The sequence below is a fragment of the Anabrus simplex genome, chromosome 2, assembly GCF_040414725.1.
Source record: "Anabrus simplex isolate iqAnaSimp1 chromosome 2, ASM4041472v1, whole genome shotgun sequence".
In the NCBI taxonomy this organism is placed as follows: Eukaryota; Metazoa; Arthropoda; class Insecta; order Orthoptera; family Tettigoniidae; genus Anabrus; species Anabrus simplex.
Genome location: NC_090266.1, coordinates 5,615,019 through 5,633,380, shown reverse-complemented (window position 1 = coordinate 5,633,380; position 18,362 = coordinate 5,615,019). Strand labels below are relative to the sequence as shown.

The 18,362-nt window shown below is 40.4% G+C and overlaps 1 protein-coding gene across 1 annotated transcript in view; it reads right to left on the bottom strand.

Moving 5' to 3' along the window:
• The window catches only part of LOC136863901 (dynein beta chain, ciliary-like), a 5,220,903-nt gene that overhangs the window by 1,839,565 nt on the left and 3,362,976 nt on the right, over positions 1-18,362 (bottom strand). Inside the window, exons 60-61 of the mRNA XM_068226514.1 lie at positions 6,479-6,632; positions 5,988-6,130 (exon numbers count right to left, since the gene is read on the bottom strand). Of these exons, the coding sequence (XP_068082615.1) occupies positions 5,988-6,130; positions 6,479-6,632 (297 nt within the window). The remainder of the gene's footprint in view (positions 1-5,987; positions 6,131-6,478; positions 6,633-18,362) is intronic.

The window sequence follows — 18,362 nt, the reverse complement described above, 5'->3', positions numbered from 1 at the left end:
CACAGGGGACCCGGGTTCGATTCCCGACAGGGTCGGGAATTTTAACCATCATTGGTTAATTTCCCTGGCACGGGGACTGGGTGTATGTGTTGTCTTCATGATCATTTCATCCTCATCACGACGCGCAGGTCGCCTACAGGAGTCAAATCGAAAGAACTACACCTGGCGAGCCGAACCCGTCCTGGGATTTCCTCGCACTAAAATCCATACGCCATTCCATACACGCGTCCTCATAAATGTACTTAATGGTTTTCGAGCTCCACGCTTACGGCAACACGGATGTGCGACAATATGTGACGTGCCGGTTCACCATAATTTTCATGTAACTACATTTTTGCACATATAATTCTCCATAAGCAATATCTCATGGGCGCCAGCTTTCAAAATTTTGGCTTGAAGACGATGGTTGATAATAATAATAATAATACACTGACTGACAGAGCAAATGCAACACTAAGGAGGAGTGGTTCGAAAGGGATGAAAGTTGGGGAAAAAACAGAGTCGGCACGGAAGAATAAATGATGTTTATTTCAAACCGATATGCAGGTTACACAATGCGCACGGCATCGACTCAGTAGGATGTAGGACCACCGCGAGCGGCGATGCACGCAGAAACACGTCGAGGTACAGAGTCAATAAGAGTGCGGATGGTGTCCTGAGGGATGGTTCTCCATTCTCTGTCAACCATTTGCCACAGTTGGTCTTCCGTACGAGGCTGCGGCAGAGTTTGCAAACGGCGTCCAATGAGATCCCACACGTGTTCGATTGGTGAGAGATCCGGAGAGTACGCTGGCCACGGAAGCATCTGTACACCTCGTAGAGCCTGTTGGGAGATGCGAGCAGTGTGTGGGCCGGCATTATCCTGCTGAAACAGAGCATTGGGCAGCCCCTGAAGGTACGGGAGTGCCACCGGCCGCAGCACATGCTGCACGTAGCGGTGGGCATTTAACGTGCCTTGAATACGCACTAGAGGTGACGTGGAATCATACGCAATAGCGCCCCAAACCATGATGCCGCGTTGTCTAGCGGTAGGGCACTCCACAGTTACTGCCGGATTTTACCCTTCTCCACGCCGACGCCACACTCGTCTGCGGTGACTATCACTGACAGAACAGAAGCGTGACTCATCGGAGAACACGACGTTCCGCCATTCCCTCATCCAAGTCGCTCTAGCCCGGCACCATGCCAGGCGTGCACGTCTATGCTGTGGAGTCAACGGTAGTCTTCTGAGCGGACGCCGGGAGTGCAGGCCTCCTTCAACCAATCGACGGGAAATTGTTCTGGTCGATATTGGAACAGCCAGGGTGTCTTGCACATGCTGAAGAATGGCGGTTGACGTGGCGTGCGGGGCTGCCACCGCTTGGCGGCCGATGCGCCGATCCTCGCGTGCTGACGTCACTCGGGCTGCGCCTGGACCCCTCGCACGTGCCACATGTCCCTGCGCCAACCATCTTCGCCACAGGCGCTGCACCGTGGACACATCCCTATGGGTATCGACTGCGATTTGACGAAGCGACCAACCTGCCCTTCTCAGCCCGATCACCATACCCCTCGTAAAGTCGTCTATCTGCTGGAAATGCCTCCGTTGACGGCGGCCTGGCATTCTTAGCTATACACGTGTCCTGTGGCACACGACAACACGTTCTACAATGACTGTCGGCTGAGAAATCACGGTACGAAGTGGGCCATTCGCCAACGCCGTGTCCCATTTATCGTTCGCTACGTGCGCAGCACAGCGGTGCATTTCACATCATGAGCATACCTCAGTGACGTCCGTCTACCCTGCAATTGGCATAAAGTTCTGACCACTCCTTCTTGGTGTTGCATTTGCTCTGTCAGTCAGTGTATGTAATGAGATTGTAAATACTCTCAGAGGTGGGGCGACGGAACACTAACCATTAAGTACACACTAACATGGAAATTAACGATCGTTAATAAGAAATTCTGTAATAACAATTTGAATAACTATTCATTAGGATGAAAAACGTGACGGCGCATACACGAACTCTGAACTTCCGGATGCGAAAGGAAATTGAATGAAATAAAATGTAATAAACTGAACTGTTGCGCGGAGACTTGCAGTATTTTATGGCATTAGATCACCATTTTTAGACTCTGTTATCTGGACACGATCTATGTAGCACCTGATATTTGATGGACCTCTCGTGCTGGCGTCCTCATCTCTCGTTGTAGGAACCGTTCTTATTTCTGATTCGTGTATAGCTCACTGAATGAATATGACTTTCCTGACTTTAACACTTCCTATAGTAGATCATAAGTTGTAATGAGTCTTAATTTCAATAGCACAACCATCTCGGGTTACGTTCATGTAGAGAATACACTTATATTCTTTCGTATTACAGAATTGTAGCGTAAACAATTACATAACAAAATTTATCCTGTCCTATACCAGTCAAAACCCCTTTCTCATTGACTTTAACTCACGCCATTGAGATAACAAGGTCTCAATGAGAATAATTTTGAGTAGTGCTCTACTCAGTGATGCGATGTCACTAAGTTAAGATCTTCAGCAATAAGACATACAGTCCTCATCCGATGTAATGATAGAGTGGATTACAATTGACCGACAGCATTGCCCTCTCCAGCTCTTTACGTTGATGTACATAGCCTCCAAACTCTCCTTCCATGTACCATATCACATGATCCAGTAGATCTGATGTACTATCACTTCTCCTATCCATCGTTGTATATCCATCGTCTTGTTCCATAACGTCAATTCACATACGTTGAACTTTCCCGGGCAATCAAAACGTCATGTAGCGAACTTCGAAAGGTAGGCATAAACAAGGCTTTAACTCTCTCTTCATAGTATGGAAGGGGTAAGGACTCTTGCAAGCTTGATGACGTCTTTTTCCTGGTAATGGGCTAAAATGATCATGGTGAGTCCAATCACCTGACCTCGGCTACTGGATATTTACTCCAAGCTATTAATACGAGTGATGTTGTAAAACCTTACTCAAGAAGTCGTTCGTTCAGAATAAGTTATAGGCGTGATACAAAGAAATGAACTGATGATGTGAAATGTATGACTAAGTACCCTATATATAAACATAATAATTAAAAGTGACATACCATTAATTAAATATATACATCTTTCAAATTAATTACACAGTTCCATAATTTTTTAAATTCTGTGATGTTCCAAATATCACATGTTCACAGCAGTTTTTACAAATCAGAAATTAAATCTTAGAGACATCACTTTTAATGACTACTTTTTAGAAAATTCTGCTACTATTTTGCATGCCTTAGGCCGTTAACATCATCAGCAGGATAACGTCTGCAAGAACTACGCCTAGTGTATCATGATTTACTGAAATTGGACATGTAGAATTATCTCCGAATTAATACATCATTGAATAATAATTAAACACCGATGGGAGAAAGCTTACCCCCTTGTTTCAATCCCAGTTTAGTTTTTATTTTGCCATATAATACCCTATCACCTACCCTAATACTACACTACACCCCTTGTATCACCTTTCTAGACACACCTAACAGACGTAATTTCCAGACCAATAGAGGAATGATGTTGTCTAGTACCCTTCAGTAGATGAACTATGCTAACTATGAATAACAAAGGTTTAATATTACAGCCTAGTTTAAAACCTGCAAATACATTGAACAAAGAACTCATTCTACCATCAGTTATTACTGCAGCTCAATTGTCGCCTAAAAGCCTTTGGGTTATTTGAATAATCTAGCCTAAATCCCGTCATGTGCCCTTTCTACTTTAAAGACAAAAATATTTAACTGTCTATTCTTCTAGTAGCAATTTTCAATTACCTAGCCCAGACCAAAGTCTCATTGAAACCCACGGTGACTCTCCATTCAGCATCGTACACCTTAACCTTCTCCAGCGAGCTTTGAGGAAATGATCATAAAAAAACAACCAACTTCGTGATGCACGGCTTCCAAATCAGGTGATGTATTCCAGACTGAATAATGAAGGACATACTTTGATAGTATTTTAAAGGCCGATGTATTGGCAAACGACGATGGCAAAAGAAATGAGGATCTTAAACAAACGCTAGAAAGAGGGACTGAGTTAGATGGAATTGTTCATTTATGAACCAACTTCTGGAAGCACTGGTAAATCGGAAAGAATCATTACGCCTGTATTACTGATGAGCCTGTTTTATTGTTCGTTCGTATGAACGCTGCACTATGTCTTCAGTTCCATTATTGCCTTCACGGTTTTCGATCCAGTAGTTACTTAAAAATTTATGTTCCTGTTGTTTGAGGTGAAGATTTCAGACTTAGGTCCTCTACTGTTATATTTCTCGCACAGGAATGGTAACATTATATAAGGAAAGATCCAAGTTTATCAAATACACTAGTGTCTAAAAGTTCAGCATAAGTTACGAGTAAGCAGGGCAAAAGGAAATAGACCGCAAATCGCAAATCGCTCTGTATAAGGAAGGAGTGTTCCCTGTTATGACTAGCGGCGTAACCGCATGGTAAACATAGCCAGTGTCTGCGCCCCATATTGCCTGTTATATTGTTCGGAGTGTTGCCTCCTGCTGAACGTCACAACATAATGGCACAACGACGCCATTTGGACCCCGTTTTGCAGGGTAGAATAGTCGGACGCCTGGTAGCAGGCCAGACACAGACCTAAGTCCCCGTATCCTTGAATATGCCACAAAGTGTCATTTCCAGGATTTGGAGACGATTTCGAGACAGTGGAGATGTTAGTCGTAGGCCAGTACCAGGTCGACCAAGGGTAACCACCCCACACCAGGACTGAAATGTGACCTTAACTGCCCGACGAAGTCGGAGTGCACCTGCAAGATTGTTGGCGGAGCCTGCACCATCCTAGGGGTTGCCGTTTCCCGCCAAGCTGTGTACCGGTGGCTCAGAAGAGCAGGGCTGTTTGCGCGACGACCAGCGCTGTACGTCCCGCTCACTCCAGCACAGAAACGGGCCCGTTTACTGTGGAGCCGTCAACATCGGAACTGTACCATAAATGAATGGAGGCATGTGCTCTTCACATATGATTCCCGTCGCACATTAATCTGGAGAGAACCGGGTAGCCAATACAACCACAAGAACGGGACCAGTATGGTGGTTGCGTCATGGTGTGTGGTGGCATCATGTTGAATTACCGTACGTACCTGGACATCTTCATGGGTGGTACGATAAACACTTTTAACGCTCAGAGATAGAAGGATGAGGTACTGAGACCACATTTCGACTCTTCAGAGGTGCGGTCATACAGACTTCCTTTTAATGTACGATAATGTCCGACCGCACAGAGTTGTTCTGGTGGAAAAATTTCTGGTTGGGGAAGACATTCATCACATGGATTGGCCAGCCAGGTCTGCGGATCTGAATTCTATAGAACATGCCTAAGATGGTTTGGGGAGGTGAATTGCATCCAAGACCTTCGCATTGCCCTTTCGGAGGAATGGGTTCGACTGCCAAATAGCTCTTGGACCATGTGATAGAGAGCATGGCACGTGTGGTGGTTAAGGATACCCATACACCCTGTTAACAGCATATTTTGTTGTGGAAGACATTGTCAAGTTTTGTTAGTTGTTGTACCTTAGCTATCAGAACGTTTCTGAAACTGTTTTTTGGACAGTTTGTGTGACATATGTTCAGCAATCCGTCTGACACTCCTATCAGGTGTTATTTCTTTGCTTAGTGATTATGCTTAATTTTGGACACTAGTGTAAGATGTTAGATAAGTTGTGATGCGAAGTTACCGCTTCCCGGTTTCTGTGTTTCAATGCTTGAACGCAACATATGGCACGTGGATAGTATCAAGAGCTAAGAAAAATTCTGGAGTCAGCACAACCCTAGACAACAATCTGCGGTAATTTGTGATATCAGCATATTAAGTGTCATTTATTCCATCAAAGAGTTATTTCGTAGTCACGACTAGTGCAGAGGCTATTATCTCAAAGCCGAATTTAATGTTTCTCAAAATAACATGCTGATTACAAGTAGATAATACATACCGTTACTTTCGCCTTGATAGATTTCAGTTTATTCTGTGCAGCTGCAAGCTCTGCGTTGGCGTTAGCTAAAGCCGTTCTTTTAGGCTCCACCTCGCAATAGACGTCGTAGAACCTGATTATATTTATGACCCAGGCACAGATTCCTATTCCAATTAAAAAAGCATCGTTAATTACTGAAAATAAGAAATCTCTGTTTGAAGCTGGAAGTTTCCTGAAGAAAAGGGACACGTGAAATATTATATATTTATTCTCCGTATACATTACATACTGTAATATATTTGAGGACATCAGTCGATTGGACTGTGTATGTATGGTTTTTATATCCTCGTAAAAGAGGAAATAAATACATTACAATTGCTAAGGGCTAGGTTTGATAACTTTCAAGGAATGTATGTATAAATATAACTTGTTAAAGTATACCAACAGTATATCTATACTAATCATTATATATCTTCGGACGCCTCTGTGAAAGAAACTCTTTTGTTACTTACCTGCAGCGGCAGATGATTTGCTACGTACAAATTCTGGATCAAAATCTGGATCTCTTAGGTACGGTTGAATAGCTTTGATTACTTCAGGAGGAATGTTCTCTTTGTCATATTTAACCAAAGAATCCAGAAAGCTGTCCACTTTTGCCATGGTAGCCTGGAAAGACAAAGTAATATAAAAAGCATATCCTTTGTAGAACCATATTTTTCTCACAATATGGATAGAAAAGGCAGTCTTTTGAGGGAATACAATACTACATCGACGGTACAGAACAAGACTAGTAGCTCTGTGGGACGTCAAATACATTTTTTAAAATTTCTCCTCTATCTTGAAGAACGTACGAGAAACAACTGTTGTTTAACTTTGTTGAATATTGATAATGACGCTATACTCAATTAAAGTAAGAGAAATTCCCACCACTATTACACATGATTGTTGTCATGTGGCGAGTTACTCTTATATCAACAATTGCACTGATTTTGACTCATTGATGAACACTTCTTTACTGTACTCTTTCAAAATTTTGGGCGCCTGACACTACTATGAATGACTACTCATACACTTGGGAACATAATGGAACATGGACCGTTGTAATTACAAATTGTCGCAGCTGAACACTCTCTGCCTCACGTTATGTATGAGTACTATAAGTGGACAGTTCAGGAACCTCCTCCTCCTCCTCCTACTCAGGCTCTCGGGAGAGGCCTCCTCCTCACTGACCAAGCAGGCTAAGAGCGCGACCCTAACCACACATCCGCCATATTGTAGGGGAATAACCTAAAATTACATGCGTAAGAGAGCTAGCCTAACCTCATGGGGTGCTTAACCTCAGTTTTACAGCCGGATGCCCTTCCTGATGCCTAATAGAGTGAGCCTAACCTCACATCCGCTATCCTAGAGGGGTTTAACCTAACCTCTAACGCACAAGACAGCAAGCCTAACCCCATGGAAGGGTCTAACCTCAGTTTTAAGGCCGGATGCCCTTACTGACGCCAATTACACAAGATGGCGGCTATGCACAGCTCCTAATGAGACGCCTTAACGGTGCCTGCGCAAGATGCTGGTTGCATGATGGCTACTATGTATAGACTTTTATGAGACGCCGTAGGGGTGCTTGCGCAAGATAGTGGCTACAAGATGGCGGCTATACACAACTCTTTATGAGACGCCTTAAGGGGGCTTGCCCAAGATGGCTGCTATGCATAGGCTCTTATGGGACTCCCTAGGGATGCTTGCGCAAGATGTCGACAATATATAGCTCCTTACGAGACAGCCCAGGGGTGCTTATAGCTGCCGCTCTTCCGACATGCCCTCAGGACGCTTGTGCAAGATGGCGGCTGCTCTTATAAAGAAAGCTAGGTTAGAGACAAAAGATGGCGGCTGGTGTTATGAATGCAATTTGAAATTCCACGTGCTTGCGGTCATCTTTAATCAACAGAACATCGTGCTGCTGTCTTAAGCTACTACCTTTCAAATGTGGTGGCAGAATCAACAGAGTATCGTGCCGCCATCTTTAGCTACCGTACTACCTTTGAAATGTGGTGGCGGAAATTTATACATGTTTTCTTAACAGCGGCCATCTTTAAACAAGAAAGCAACGAGCTGCCATCTTTACGGCACTACTTTTGAAATGTCGTGGTGGCAATTTCTAAGTGCATTTTGACAACCGCCATCTTTAATGATGCTGATTTTTTTAGCTACAACCTTAGGCATATGTTATCTGCCAAATTGCTGCCATGTTTAGCTACTACTATTGAAATGTGGTGGCGGGTAAATTAAGAAATTCCGTTAGCTATTATCTTAAAACAGTAAAACCTTAGTGCATTCGCGAACTGAACCTCTCATCTACCATCTTGGAGGAGATCCTTGGTTTACGAGAAGATGCCCTTCCCGACGCTAATTACACATGATAGCACTTAGAGGTTACTACACAAGATGGCGGCTGCTATTATGACCTTCTCCTCTGTTAAGTTACAAGTTTAAACATGCACCGGGAATGTAGTGTGAGCACGTGCTGCAGTGATGACGTCATTGTGCATGTTTAGACTTGATCGTTTCCTCAAGAGTGAGGAGGCAGAGAAATGCAATAAGTATGCATCATAAAAGCAAGAGTGTTCATGAGCTGCAGCGATGACGTCATCATAGTTGTGCATGTTTAAACCTGTTCATTGACTGAATGCTTTAGTCTTCGAGATACAGTGATAGAGAGTGGAGGGCAAACGTGACGAGAACATTAATAGTTGATATAGAAGGCTTTAAAAAAAAGGGCAACAAATTTGTGCTCAAAGAGGTGGCTGTTAGATTGCAGTGTGTTGTGGGCACCAAAACTTGTTAGTTTAGTATTTAGCCTAACTTTCCCTTACTGTTTGCAAACAGATGAAGACAAAAAGCTGACTCAATGGATCGAAAACAATTTAGGTTGGAAGTGGGAAGAAAAAGGAATAGTTTATCGTTTTTTTCTTTAATGACGAACGCACATTTATCAAGAGCAAATCTTGTGTTTTAAAGGGCTTTCAAAAGAAAGAATGGTTGCGTGAGAATCTACCATCATCGTGTGAAATTATCGACATGCATGAATTAGGGTTTCCATCATTTAAAACTCTTCCGAAGGAGCATAGTAGAGAAACAAGTAAGGAGTGTTTACAATATGTGTGCATGCTCCTTGATTGGGTGCCGGGAGGTAAACAACATATGTAAACTACAGTGTCGAAATAACGTCAGTATGATAGAAACATTTGTAAAGACATTATGTAATTCCTAACATATACTAAGTGTAACGCAGTTGAGAACGAAATTGTAAAGTTATATGCATGCAAAAATAAACTAAACACTTTTACTGCAGAAGAGTTAAATGCTTTAACAAAGGCATTTTTGGTTAATGTAGCTGCGAATGCTGTAAAGAAGATTTGGGATAAGGTGCCTCGTGAGTGGACTCAAGATCCTGTTTTGTCAGAGCTTCAAACGTGTAGTTTGCATCATGAACACGTGAGTTTAGATTGAAGACCTTCTGTAAGGCAGTGTCGCACAATTCAACTAATTAAACTGTATCACGGACCTAAAACTAACGAGTTGTCTTCGCTTATAAACACTTATCATGGCTGTGGAGAGAGTAAACAAGGAAAAGGTGAAGAAACGTGCTGGGAAAAAGATGTGGAAGCATTCTGTGTTAATGCATATAAAATGATCGGAACCCATGCGATATCGTCCGTGATGTACATCAGTTCCTTTATTAATAACTAAAAAGCTGTAACGATGTGATGACCAACATGTAGCACACATACGTTTAAAGTTATTAAATGTCGTATAAGTGTTAACTTGATCGTTATACACATGTCGCATATTGCGCTCCACTTTCCGAAAAGCACAATAACACTTGTGTTGTCGCGTATCAACTGCTTAGGCACACGATAATATGTTTGGCATAAATAGATTCAATCAATATGTTTATGTCGTCCCATACCAAGGAATGCACGAATAAAGTTTTGATGTTCTGTTGCGACATCATCAAAGATCATAAGAGAATTAGGAAGCACATCGTCGGGTGATGGTACTTGCTCATGCGAATTAAATTCAAAATATCTTATTCCATCTTTTACTCGATCGTGCATTACAGTTTGTTGAATACTATATAGCTGTTTATACTGTGACACTGAAAAATCGTAAATATTCTCGAAGCGTATACCATTTAAAGAAGTAATAAGTTTAAGTGAAATATTTGTTTTCCCGCATCCCGATTGGCTTGATATAATACATCGAACAGTAAAAGGAAACAACGTTCCATGACGTTTTCTTGTAGTTGTACTAGAACTAGGTAAGAGATGTGGCACAATATCGGTAACAGGTAGTGTGTCTTGCTGCTTTATAATATTCATGATAACTGAATCATAAAGCAGGCAATATAATATATACATTAGACGAAACAGGAGGTAACGGTTAGTTTATGATTTGCTCTTGACGAGTAAAATCGTGTTCAGAATGGTGAAACAACGATATCCAAAAGATATGTGTTATGAAAGGCTGCACAAAAAGCTATTCGATGGGAAGACAATCCTCGTGTAGCTATTACCAAGGCATTGGGGGCAGCAATAGGGAGAATTTCTCCAAAGTGCAGAGCGATGTTTAGTAAACGTGCACGAATTATTCCTGTACCAAAACGAGGAGGATTTCTTCCTGCACTTTTTGCTGGCCTAGCAGCCTTAAGGTCACTGCTGGGTGGTTCTAGTGCTGTTAAGAACTGTTAAGGCTGTAGAAGAAGCAAAACAACAGTTCAAAGAGTGTGAACGTCATAACAAGGCGATGGAGGCAATAGCACTACTACGTAAATGTGTACACATGAAGATAGCACCATACAAAAAATGGCTTGGTATCTACATTTCTCCAATAAACGTCTACTGAATGCACTGCCACATCGATCTCTGACGCATGATGAAGTTTTTACGTTAGCTAAACAACTAGGAATTCGTTATTTTCGAGGTGTGCATATGCGCGATCAACTACCAGCGCGCCCACGTGAACGTGAAAGAGCCGTAATTAACTTGGACAACAATTCAGTAAGTTGCTTATGCAAAACGTAAATCGAAACTATGGTATTTTCATTTCTATGGAGACTTACCCCTACCTCAGTCTGCTCGTGCACGGTAGAACTTCTGAGGGACTAAATTTCAGAAATTCGGCGTCTCCGAAAACAGCAAGTTCGATCCTGGCTAAGTCTAAAGGTGCTTAGCAGAACTTCTGTGGGACAATATTCTAGCACTACGGCATCTCTAGGTTCAATCCTAGCTCAGTCTGAAGGTGATCGAAAGAACTTTTGAAGGACTAAATTCCGGCACCTCGGCGTCTGTAGGTTCGATCCTGGCTTAGTTTGGTGGTATTTGAAGGTGCTTGGTAGAACTTTGGAGGGACTAAATTCCGGCACCTCGGCGCCTCTTATTGTTAACATAGCATTATCGGTCCTGTGGCTCAGTCAGTTGGTATTTAAAGGTGCTAGGTAGACTTACTGGCAAAACTCTTGAGGGATAAATTCCGACACTTCGACGTCTCGTGTTGTTAACATAGCAGGTTCGATCCTCTAGCTTAGTCTAAAGGAGTTCGGTAGATTTACAAAAACTCTTGAGGGACTAAATTCCGGCACCTCGGCGTCTCCAGGTTCGATCCTGTAGTTTAGTCTGAAGGTGCTTGGTAGAACTCCTGAGGAACTAAATTCCGACACCTCGACGTCTCTATCAGGTTCGATCCGGTAGGGGATACCGTAGACAATACCCCCTCTATTTACGGCGCGTTGTTGTTAACTTAGAGTCGCTTCTTGCTAACAGCTATTTTTTTTGGATACTAACACGGGAAGGAAGAAGGGCTTTAGTCTACTGCTTACTTTAAAGGCCTGTGTGTTTTCTCCCGACCGCTTAGTAAGTCAGTGCATAAACTTTTGTTACAACTGTAGTGCAGACGTATGCTGATTGCATAGCCGCCTAGTAACAAGTCGCAGTCCACCGGATGCAGTCTGTGTGAAACGCACGCCAGTTTGCAGTTCTCCGTGTGTGTGTGTAAAATGTGTGCATGTACAATTCCTGTACTTTGATTCAAGCTCATTATCGTCTACCGTCTAGTAGTAAAATAAAAGGTAAGATTAATTCTTTGATTATTATTATTATTATTATTATTATTATTATTATTATTATTATTATTATTATTATTATTATTATTTTCTTACGATTTCTTTTTTTTGTTTTTAGAAAATCACCGTCTGCTGTTAACTTTATTCCAGTAACCATATTTCAGTTTGCAGCCTTCAACTTAAAGTAAGCCTAAACTGTTGGTTACTGCTAGGCAGTTCTGTTGATATGCTAACTAACTTTCATGATCTTTCCTTTCATCACTATGTTCTACTCTTAGGCAGTAATATCTCTATTGATATTTAGTTGTTCATTGGGTCGTAGGATACAACTAGTGAGTAGGTCCAGTACCCCTCAAAGGCACCCTTACCTGCTTGTAGTAGAATGGGAGGATTAGAAGGCATAGACAAGGAAGAGGTTAATCTTGTTACTTCAAACTCATAACAATGTCTGACCTGTACAGGTTGAAACTTGGTTTCTTCAAAACATTGCTAATTGTGTCTAATCTCTATTGATAAATAGTTGTTCTCTTCGAACCTCATGCTGGTTACTGTATATGACCGTTATTAATTGAATTTTCGTTTTTCCAGTTTTCAACCTTGAGACTCGAAGAAAGAACATTGAGTTACCATATTTTTAACAACGGCAGCAACACCCTTATCGAACGTTATCTGCAAGAGTGCTTCTACTTTGTTAGGTATGGAACATTCATCTCTCTGTTTGCTTTTTCTAACTTTAAATTTACGATAAAATCTAACCTCTATAGGTAAAAACTTAGTTTCTTCCGAACTTTACAACTATGTGTGTCTCCGTTACATTTACATTTAATTTTGTAACTCCAAACTCGCGACAATGTCTGACCTCTATAGGCTGAAACTTGGTTTCTGCCGAACATCGCAACTTTAGTCTAATCTCTATTGATAAATGGTAGTTCCCTTTTATGAACTTGTTGCTTACGCTGTTCACCTAAACACTTTATTATAAGAAAGAGAAGACACTATGTTCCCCTGCGAGCAGTGTAAGGTAACGTTGGCAAGACGGGATAGCCTTGCGCGTCATATAAAAACAAAACACCCTAGCATAACAACCGCTTTATACGAAGTTTGTGGGGAGTATTTCGCTAATGTGGAGCAATACCAGGCCACTTAATAGAAGTACGTCAGGCATCTACTTGCGACTATAACCGTAAGGTAGATCGAAAAAAGTGTGTAATTACTAATGTAGATGTAGAAATCTGTAGTAACGAAAAACGATGGATAAAGAAGAACTTCAAACTATACACTGCGAAGACTGTAACAGTAATATTCCATCTTTACATGTTCAGGGTCACTTACGAAGTAATGCACAAAAACAATGCCTGTAGCAGTGCTAGTAATACAAACATCGAGGAAATTAATACTGCATTTCAAAGTATTACTTTTAGTTGCAGAATTCGTACAAGTCAGAAGTTTTAAAGCACCGAAATTTTTTTAAATTGCGTTCAACCGGATGTGCAACAGCTTCTTCACAAAACTTCGTCTGGTCATGATTTATTTAAAGTTAATTTCAAACATTTTGCGTTGTATATTAAGAGTACAGGTGAATGTGAAACAACTGAAATTAAATCAGTTATTACGAAGAATTTTGTAGTAAGTAAGACAACTAATTTTAGTGATATATTTAGGCATATCTCGAACATTATTTCAACGAAGAGCGAGGAATTTCAAGAAAAAGAATCAGGGTGGGCTTTAGTTGAAATTTTGTATGTAGAAGTTAACATCAATGAGTACAATCCCTTGCGAGGATCTTCATTCACCGAGCTGCCGACATGGATTCAGCGAAAAGAAGCTGTTTTGGCGTTCAAAACAATAACGATGCGTCTTTTGCATGGGATGTTGTGTCGGCTTTAAATCCAGTAAAATCAGACGTAGCTAAATGAACATCATCGTATCCTCACTATTCAACACAACTAAATTTAGATGGTATAGAATTTCCTATGGAGTTAAAGGACATTAAGCGCTATGAACAACTAAATAATATTAGCATTAATGTGTAAGGTGTAGACAAAAAGTCTGTACTAGGTCCTCAATATTATACATGTAATAAGAAGTGTACTGATGTTAAATAACTCTATATCGAAAACAGTGAGAATAGTCACTTTTGTTGGATTAAAAATTTGAGTTGACATGTTGGTAGTCAGTTGTCAAACAGGTGTAACAAAAAGTGGCTATGCGACGGATGCTTGCAGTATTTTAGAACTGAAGATCAGTTAACAAACCATTCTAAGAATGACTGCAATCATGTATGTACAGAGATACCTACTACAGGCAATAACGTTTTAAAATTTACGAATTATAACAAGCAGATGTGGGTGCCTTTTGTTATTTACGCAGACTTTGAAGCCATCCTTAAACCATTTAGCACATACGAGCCTAATCCAGACAACACTTTAACTAATACTACACACATGCATGTCCCGTATAGTTTCGCTTATTATATCAAGTGTAGTTATGATAGTACGCTTAACAAGTTAGAGCTGTATCGAGGACCTGATGCGGCTTAAGTATTTTTAGAAAGACTTGAAAGTAATGCAGTGCGTCTTAGCAGTTCCTCTAAATACTAACATTCCTATAAAACCACTCACCAAAATTCAGTTACAAGAACATGAAAGTGCTACAAAATGTAGTATTTGTAATGTCGAATTTTCTGAAAATGAACCTAAAGTTTTGGATCATGACCATTTAACTGGCTTGTACAGATGCCCTGCTCATAATAGCTGTAATCATAAGTACAGAGTTCCAAAATTTATTCCTGTAATTTTTCATAACTTATCTGGTTACGACTCACATTTTTTTATTTCCAATTTGGAGCTCCAGATGAATGCACATTGCATTTACAAAGTGCGAAAATGTAGATGAGGAGCATACTATAAAATTGAGATTTCTTGACTCTTTTCGCTTTATGGTGAGTAGCCTTGATGAAATTTCGAGTAATTTGCAGCCAGAACAATTTACAGAAATTCGACGTGTTTTTCCTGACGAAGAGCAGTTTAATTTAATTCGGCGTAAGGGTGTCTTCTGTTATGAAAATCTTGACTGCTTAGAACGCCTCGAAGTACGCGCCTTACCATCAAAACAATCATTTTACAGCTCGCTGAATTCAGCTGATATTAGTGATGATGACTATTTACATGCACAACGTATCTGGGAGCAGTTCCACATTCAAACGCTAGGCGAATACTCTGACTTATATTTGAAGACGGGCGTACTTTTGTTAGCTGATGTTTTCGAAAATTTTCGCTGTGTTTGCAAGAAAAAATACGTCCTTGATCCATGTCAGTATTTTACAGAACCTGTGTCAAATTGGGATGCATTGTAAGAATACACGCAAGAAAATTTGGAACTGCTAACAGATACCGATATCGTGCACTGTTCGATGTGGTCTTAGTCAGTGTAGTGGGTGGTATTCTAAGGCAAATAATAAGTACATGCCGTGTTTTGAGTCTAGTCAGGAATTTCAGTATGCTGTATATCTTGATGCTAACGATCAGTATGGGTGGGCAAGGAGTCAGCATCTACCATTAAGTGGTTTCCGCTGGCTACCGCAGTGTGAAATTGACGATATACAGCTGCACACCCTAGTGGATGAAGCTAATAATGGCTATTTCCTTGAAGTTGACTTACAGTATCCTAAAGAGTTACACACTTCTCATAATAACTTACCGTTTTGCCCTGAAAATATGAAGTGTCCGTACATCACATCAACGACAAAGAAGGAAGACAAACTGTTCGACTAAGTGGTATGTTACATGTGATAAAATTCATTTTCGGGTCCGTATTGACATTATTTGTAATAATAACACTAGTATGATTTATTGTTCACCCACCTATTCAATACAATACAATCTTAGGAATTAGTAATTTGTCCTTATTAAGATTGTTAACATAAAATTAATACATTGGATTGTACATGTTTTGCCTATCAGTAGTACGCATCATCAGGCATATTTTTTACCTTAGGAATAGATCAGGTACCTGATTAGAAATTACTTATGAATGCTGTTAAAAACTATGTCTTTTAAAATGGATTAGAAATCGTTAAACAACTATTACAGTATAAAATGTTGTATACTATTACTTAGCAATACTTGTGTTAATATTTGAGTCTAAAAACATGACAATTATTTGCGGATTATGACATAGGTGGTTGGTTCTTGATGTTTAAAGATATTACAATAAAGATAAAAATCAAAAAGCGCATTCAAATGGCGTGTGGTTTAAAATTTGAGGAAAGTTGAGCATTGGTAATTATCGTTTGTTCTTGACGTTACGGTAGGTATGCTTATAAATTTTGAAGGATTTTCATATGGCCAGGTTCTTTTTTGAGATAATATTAGTTGGAAGTGCTGGTGTAGACGTCATTAGGCCATCTTCTTTGATGTAGTACTTGTGGGAAGAGTTGTGTTGAGGTGAGCATACTAGTCGAAAGTGAACGTTGTTGTCAATCGGTGGGTAACCAAGTGTATGATGAAAGTCTGTAATTAAAGAGTTATTTCGAAAATTTAATGAAGGACCATAATTGGAATTAAGGGGATGTGTAGTGGAAGTTTAATGAAAATGAAATGTTAACTTTTGTTGAGGGCTTTAGAGCAACTGGCAGTCGCCGAGCTCTTACTACGCGTGTTATATTTGGGAAGTCTTGGTGGAGGGAGTTGAGCTTAGAAGGCGTGGTTAAGGGACCTTTCGCTGCGCGTGAGGAGGAGTTGCCGGCAGCGGGAGAAGGGGAGGGGGATGTTGTGTCTGTTAGATGGGTGGGAGTGTTTACTGATTTGGTGCTAAATATTTTATAAAAATTAATATTCAGAAGGAATGGATTTTGTAATAGAATTGGAATCTGTTCATAAAGAGGAGTTTTGTTACCTATTACGTCATTTAAGTTTATGTATTTGTTAAATTGTTGACATAGGAAGATGTATAAGTTTTCATATTCCGTTATGAGCTTACCTTTTTGAATTCTTTTGTAAAATTTGTAAATCCTGATCTATTGTAGTAAATTTGTGACCTGTTTTTATTATGTTTTAGGGCATTATAATGTTCTGCATATCTAGTTGAGAAACAGCAGTTTGGCTAACATAAGAAAAATTACATATTGAGCATCTGAGTCTATATATACCTGAGCTTGAATATTTATTATTAGTTGAATTTACTGAGTTATAATTAAAATTAAGTTTTGATTTATATTCTGCATTGTGCAAGCGATTTTCATCTTGTGTTGTTTTAAAGGATTGGTAATTTGATGGAATTTTGGGTTGATAAATGTGAACTTCATGAACTTTTAGTTTGTTGGGTGTTATTGGAGAACGGCTTGTGGTTAATTTTAGTCTAAGTTTATTAATGATTTTGTTGATCATATCTGCATTGAACCCCTTTGAATCTGGCTATTTCTTTTATGAAATCTAATTCAGTTTCTAGATTATTCGATGAAAGAGCGATTTTTAGTGCGCAGGTCCCGGGAGATGAATTAGGGGAGTCTCTGCAAACACCGTGAGACTCTGGCAGGAAGTGGGGGTGATATGCGATAATAAGAACTCAGTGAGAGGGTTCTCTTAGCCCTTGCCACCTCAATTCTCCAACTTCCTACCTACACGTGGTGTCCCTGTTAAACCGAGCAACTCAGTGGAAGGTTGGGTAACCAACCCCAGCGGGAAACTGAGTCGGTGAGCAGACACGTTTTGGAGGTCAGTGGAAGGCAATGGGAAACCATCACTGAAATCATCCCAATAAGTTCACGGCAATGGACTTCTTTATAAAAGACTCCGGGGGTATGTTTTCCCTCAAACGGATCTCCAGGTGTGGAATACATCGAGGATTTCTAATAGAGATGAAGGAAGGATGAGTAATAGCCCTAGAAAAAGTAAACCGATTTTGAGGATAGGTACATGGAATGTACTTACTTTATTACAGCAAGGAAAATTGGAAAATACTAAACAAGAAATGGCTAAAACAAGCTTGACATTCTAGGCATGAGTGAAGTGAGATGGGGAGGTAGTGGAGAACTGGATAGTGGAGGATATACACTATATTACTCAGGTGCTGAGCGTAGTGGACGGCACGGAGTAGGAATACTAATTAAGAAAGATATAAAGCCTAAAGTGTTGAAGATAGAATATGTAAATGGCAGAATAATTATGCTAAGATTGAAAGGCGATCAGAAGGATTTAGTAATAATTCAAATTTATATAACAAACAGTCAACACCCAGAAGAAGTGGTAGAGGGATGTTACGGCCAAATAGAAGAG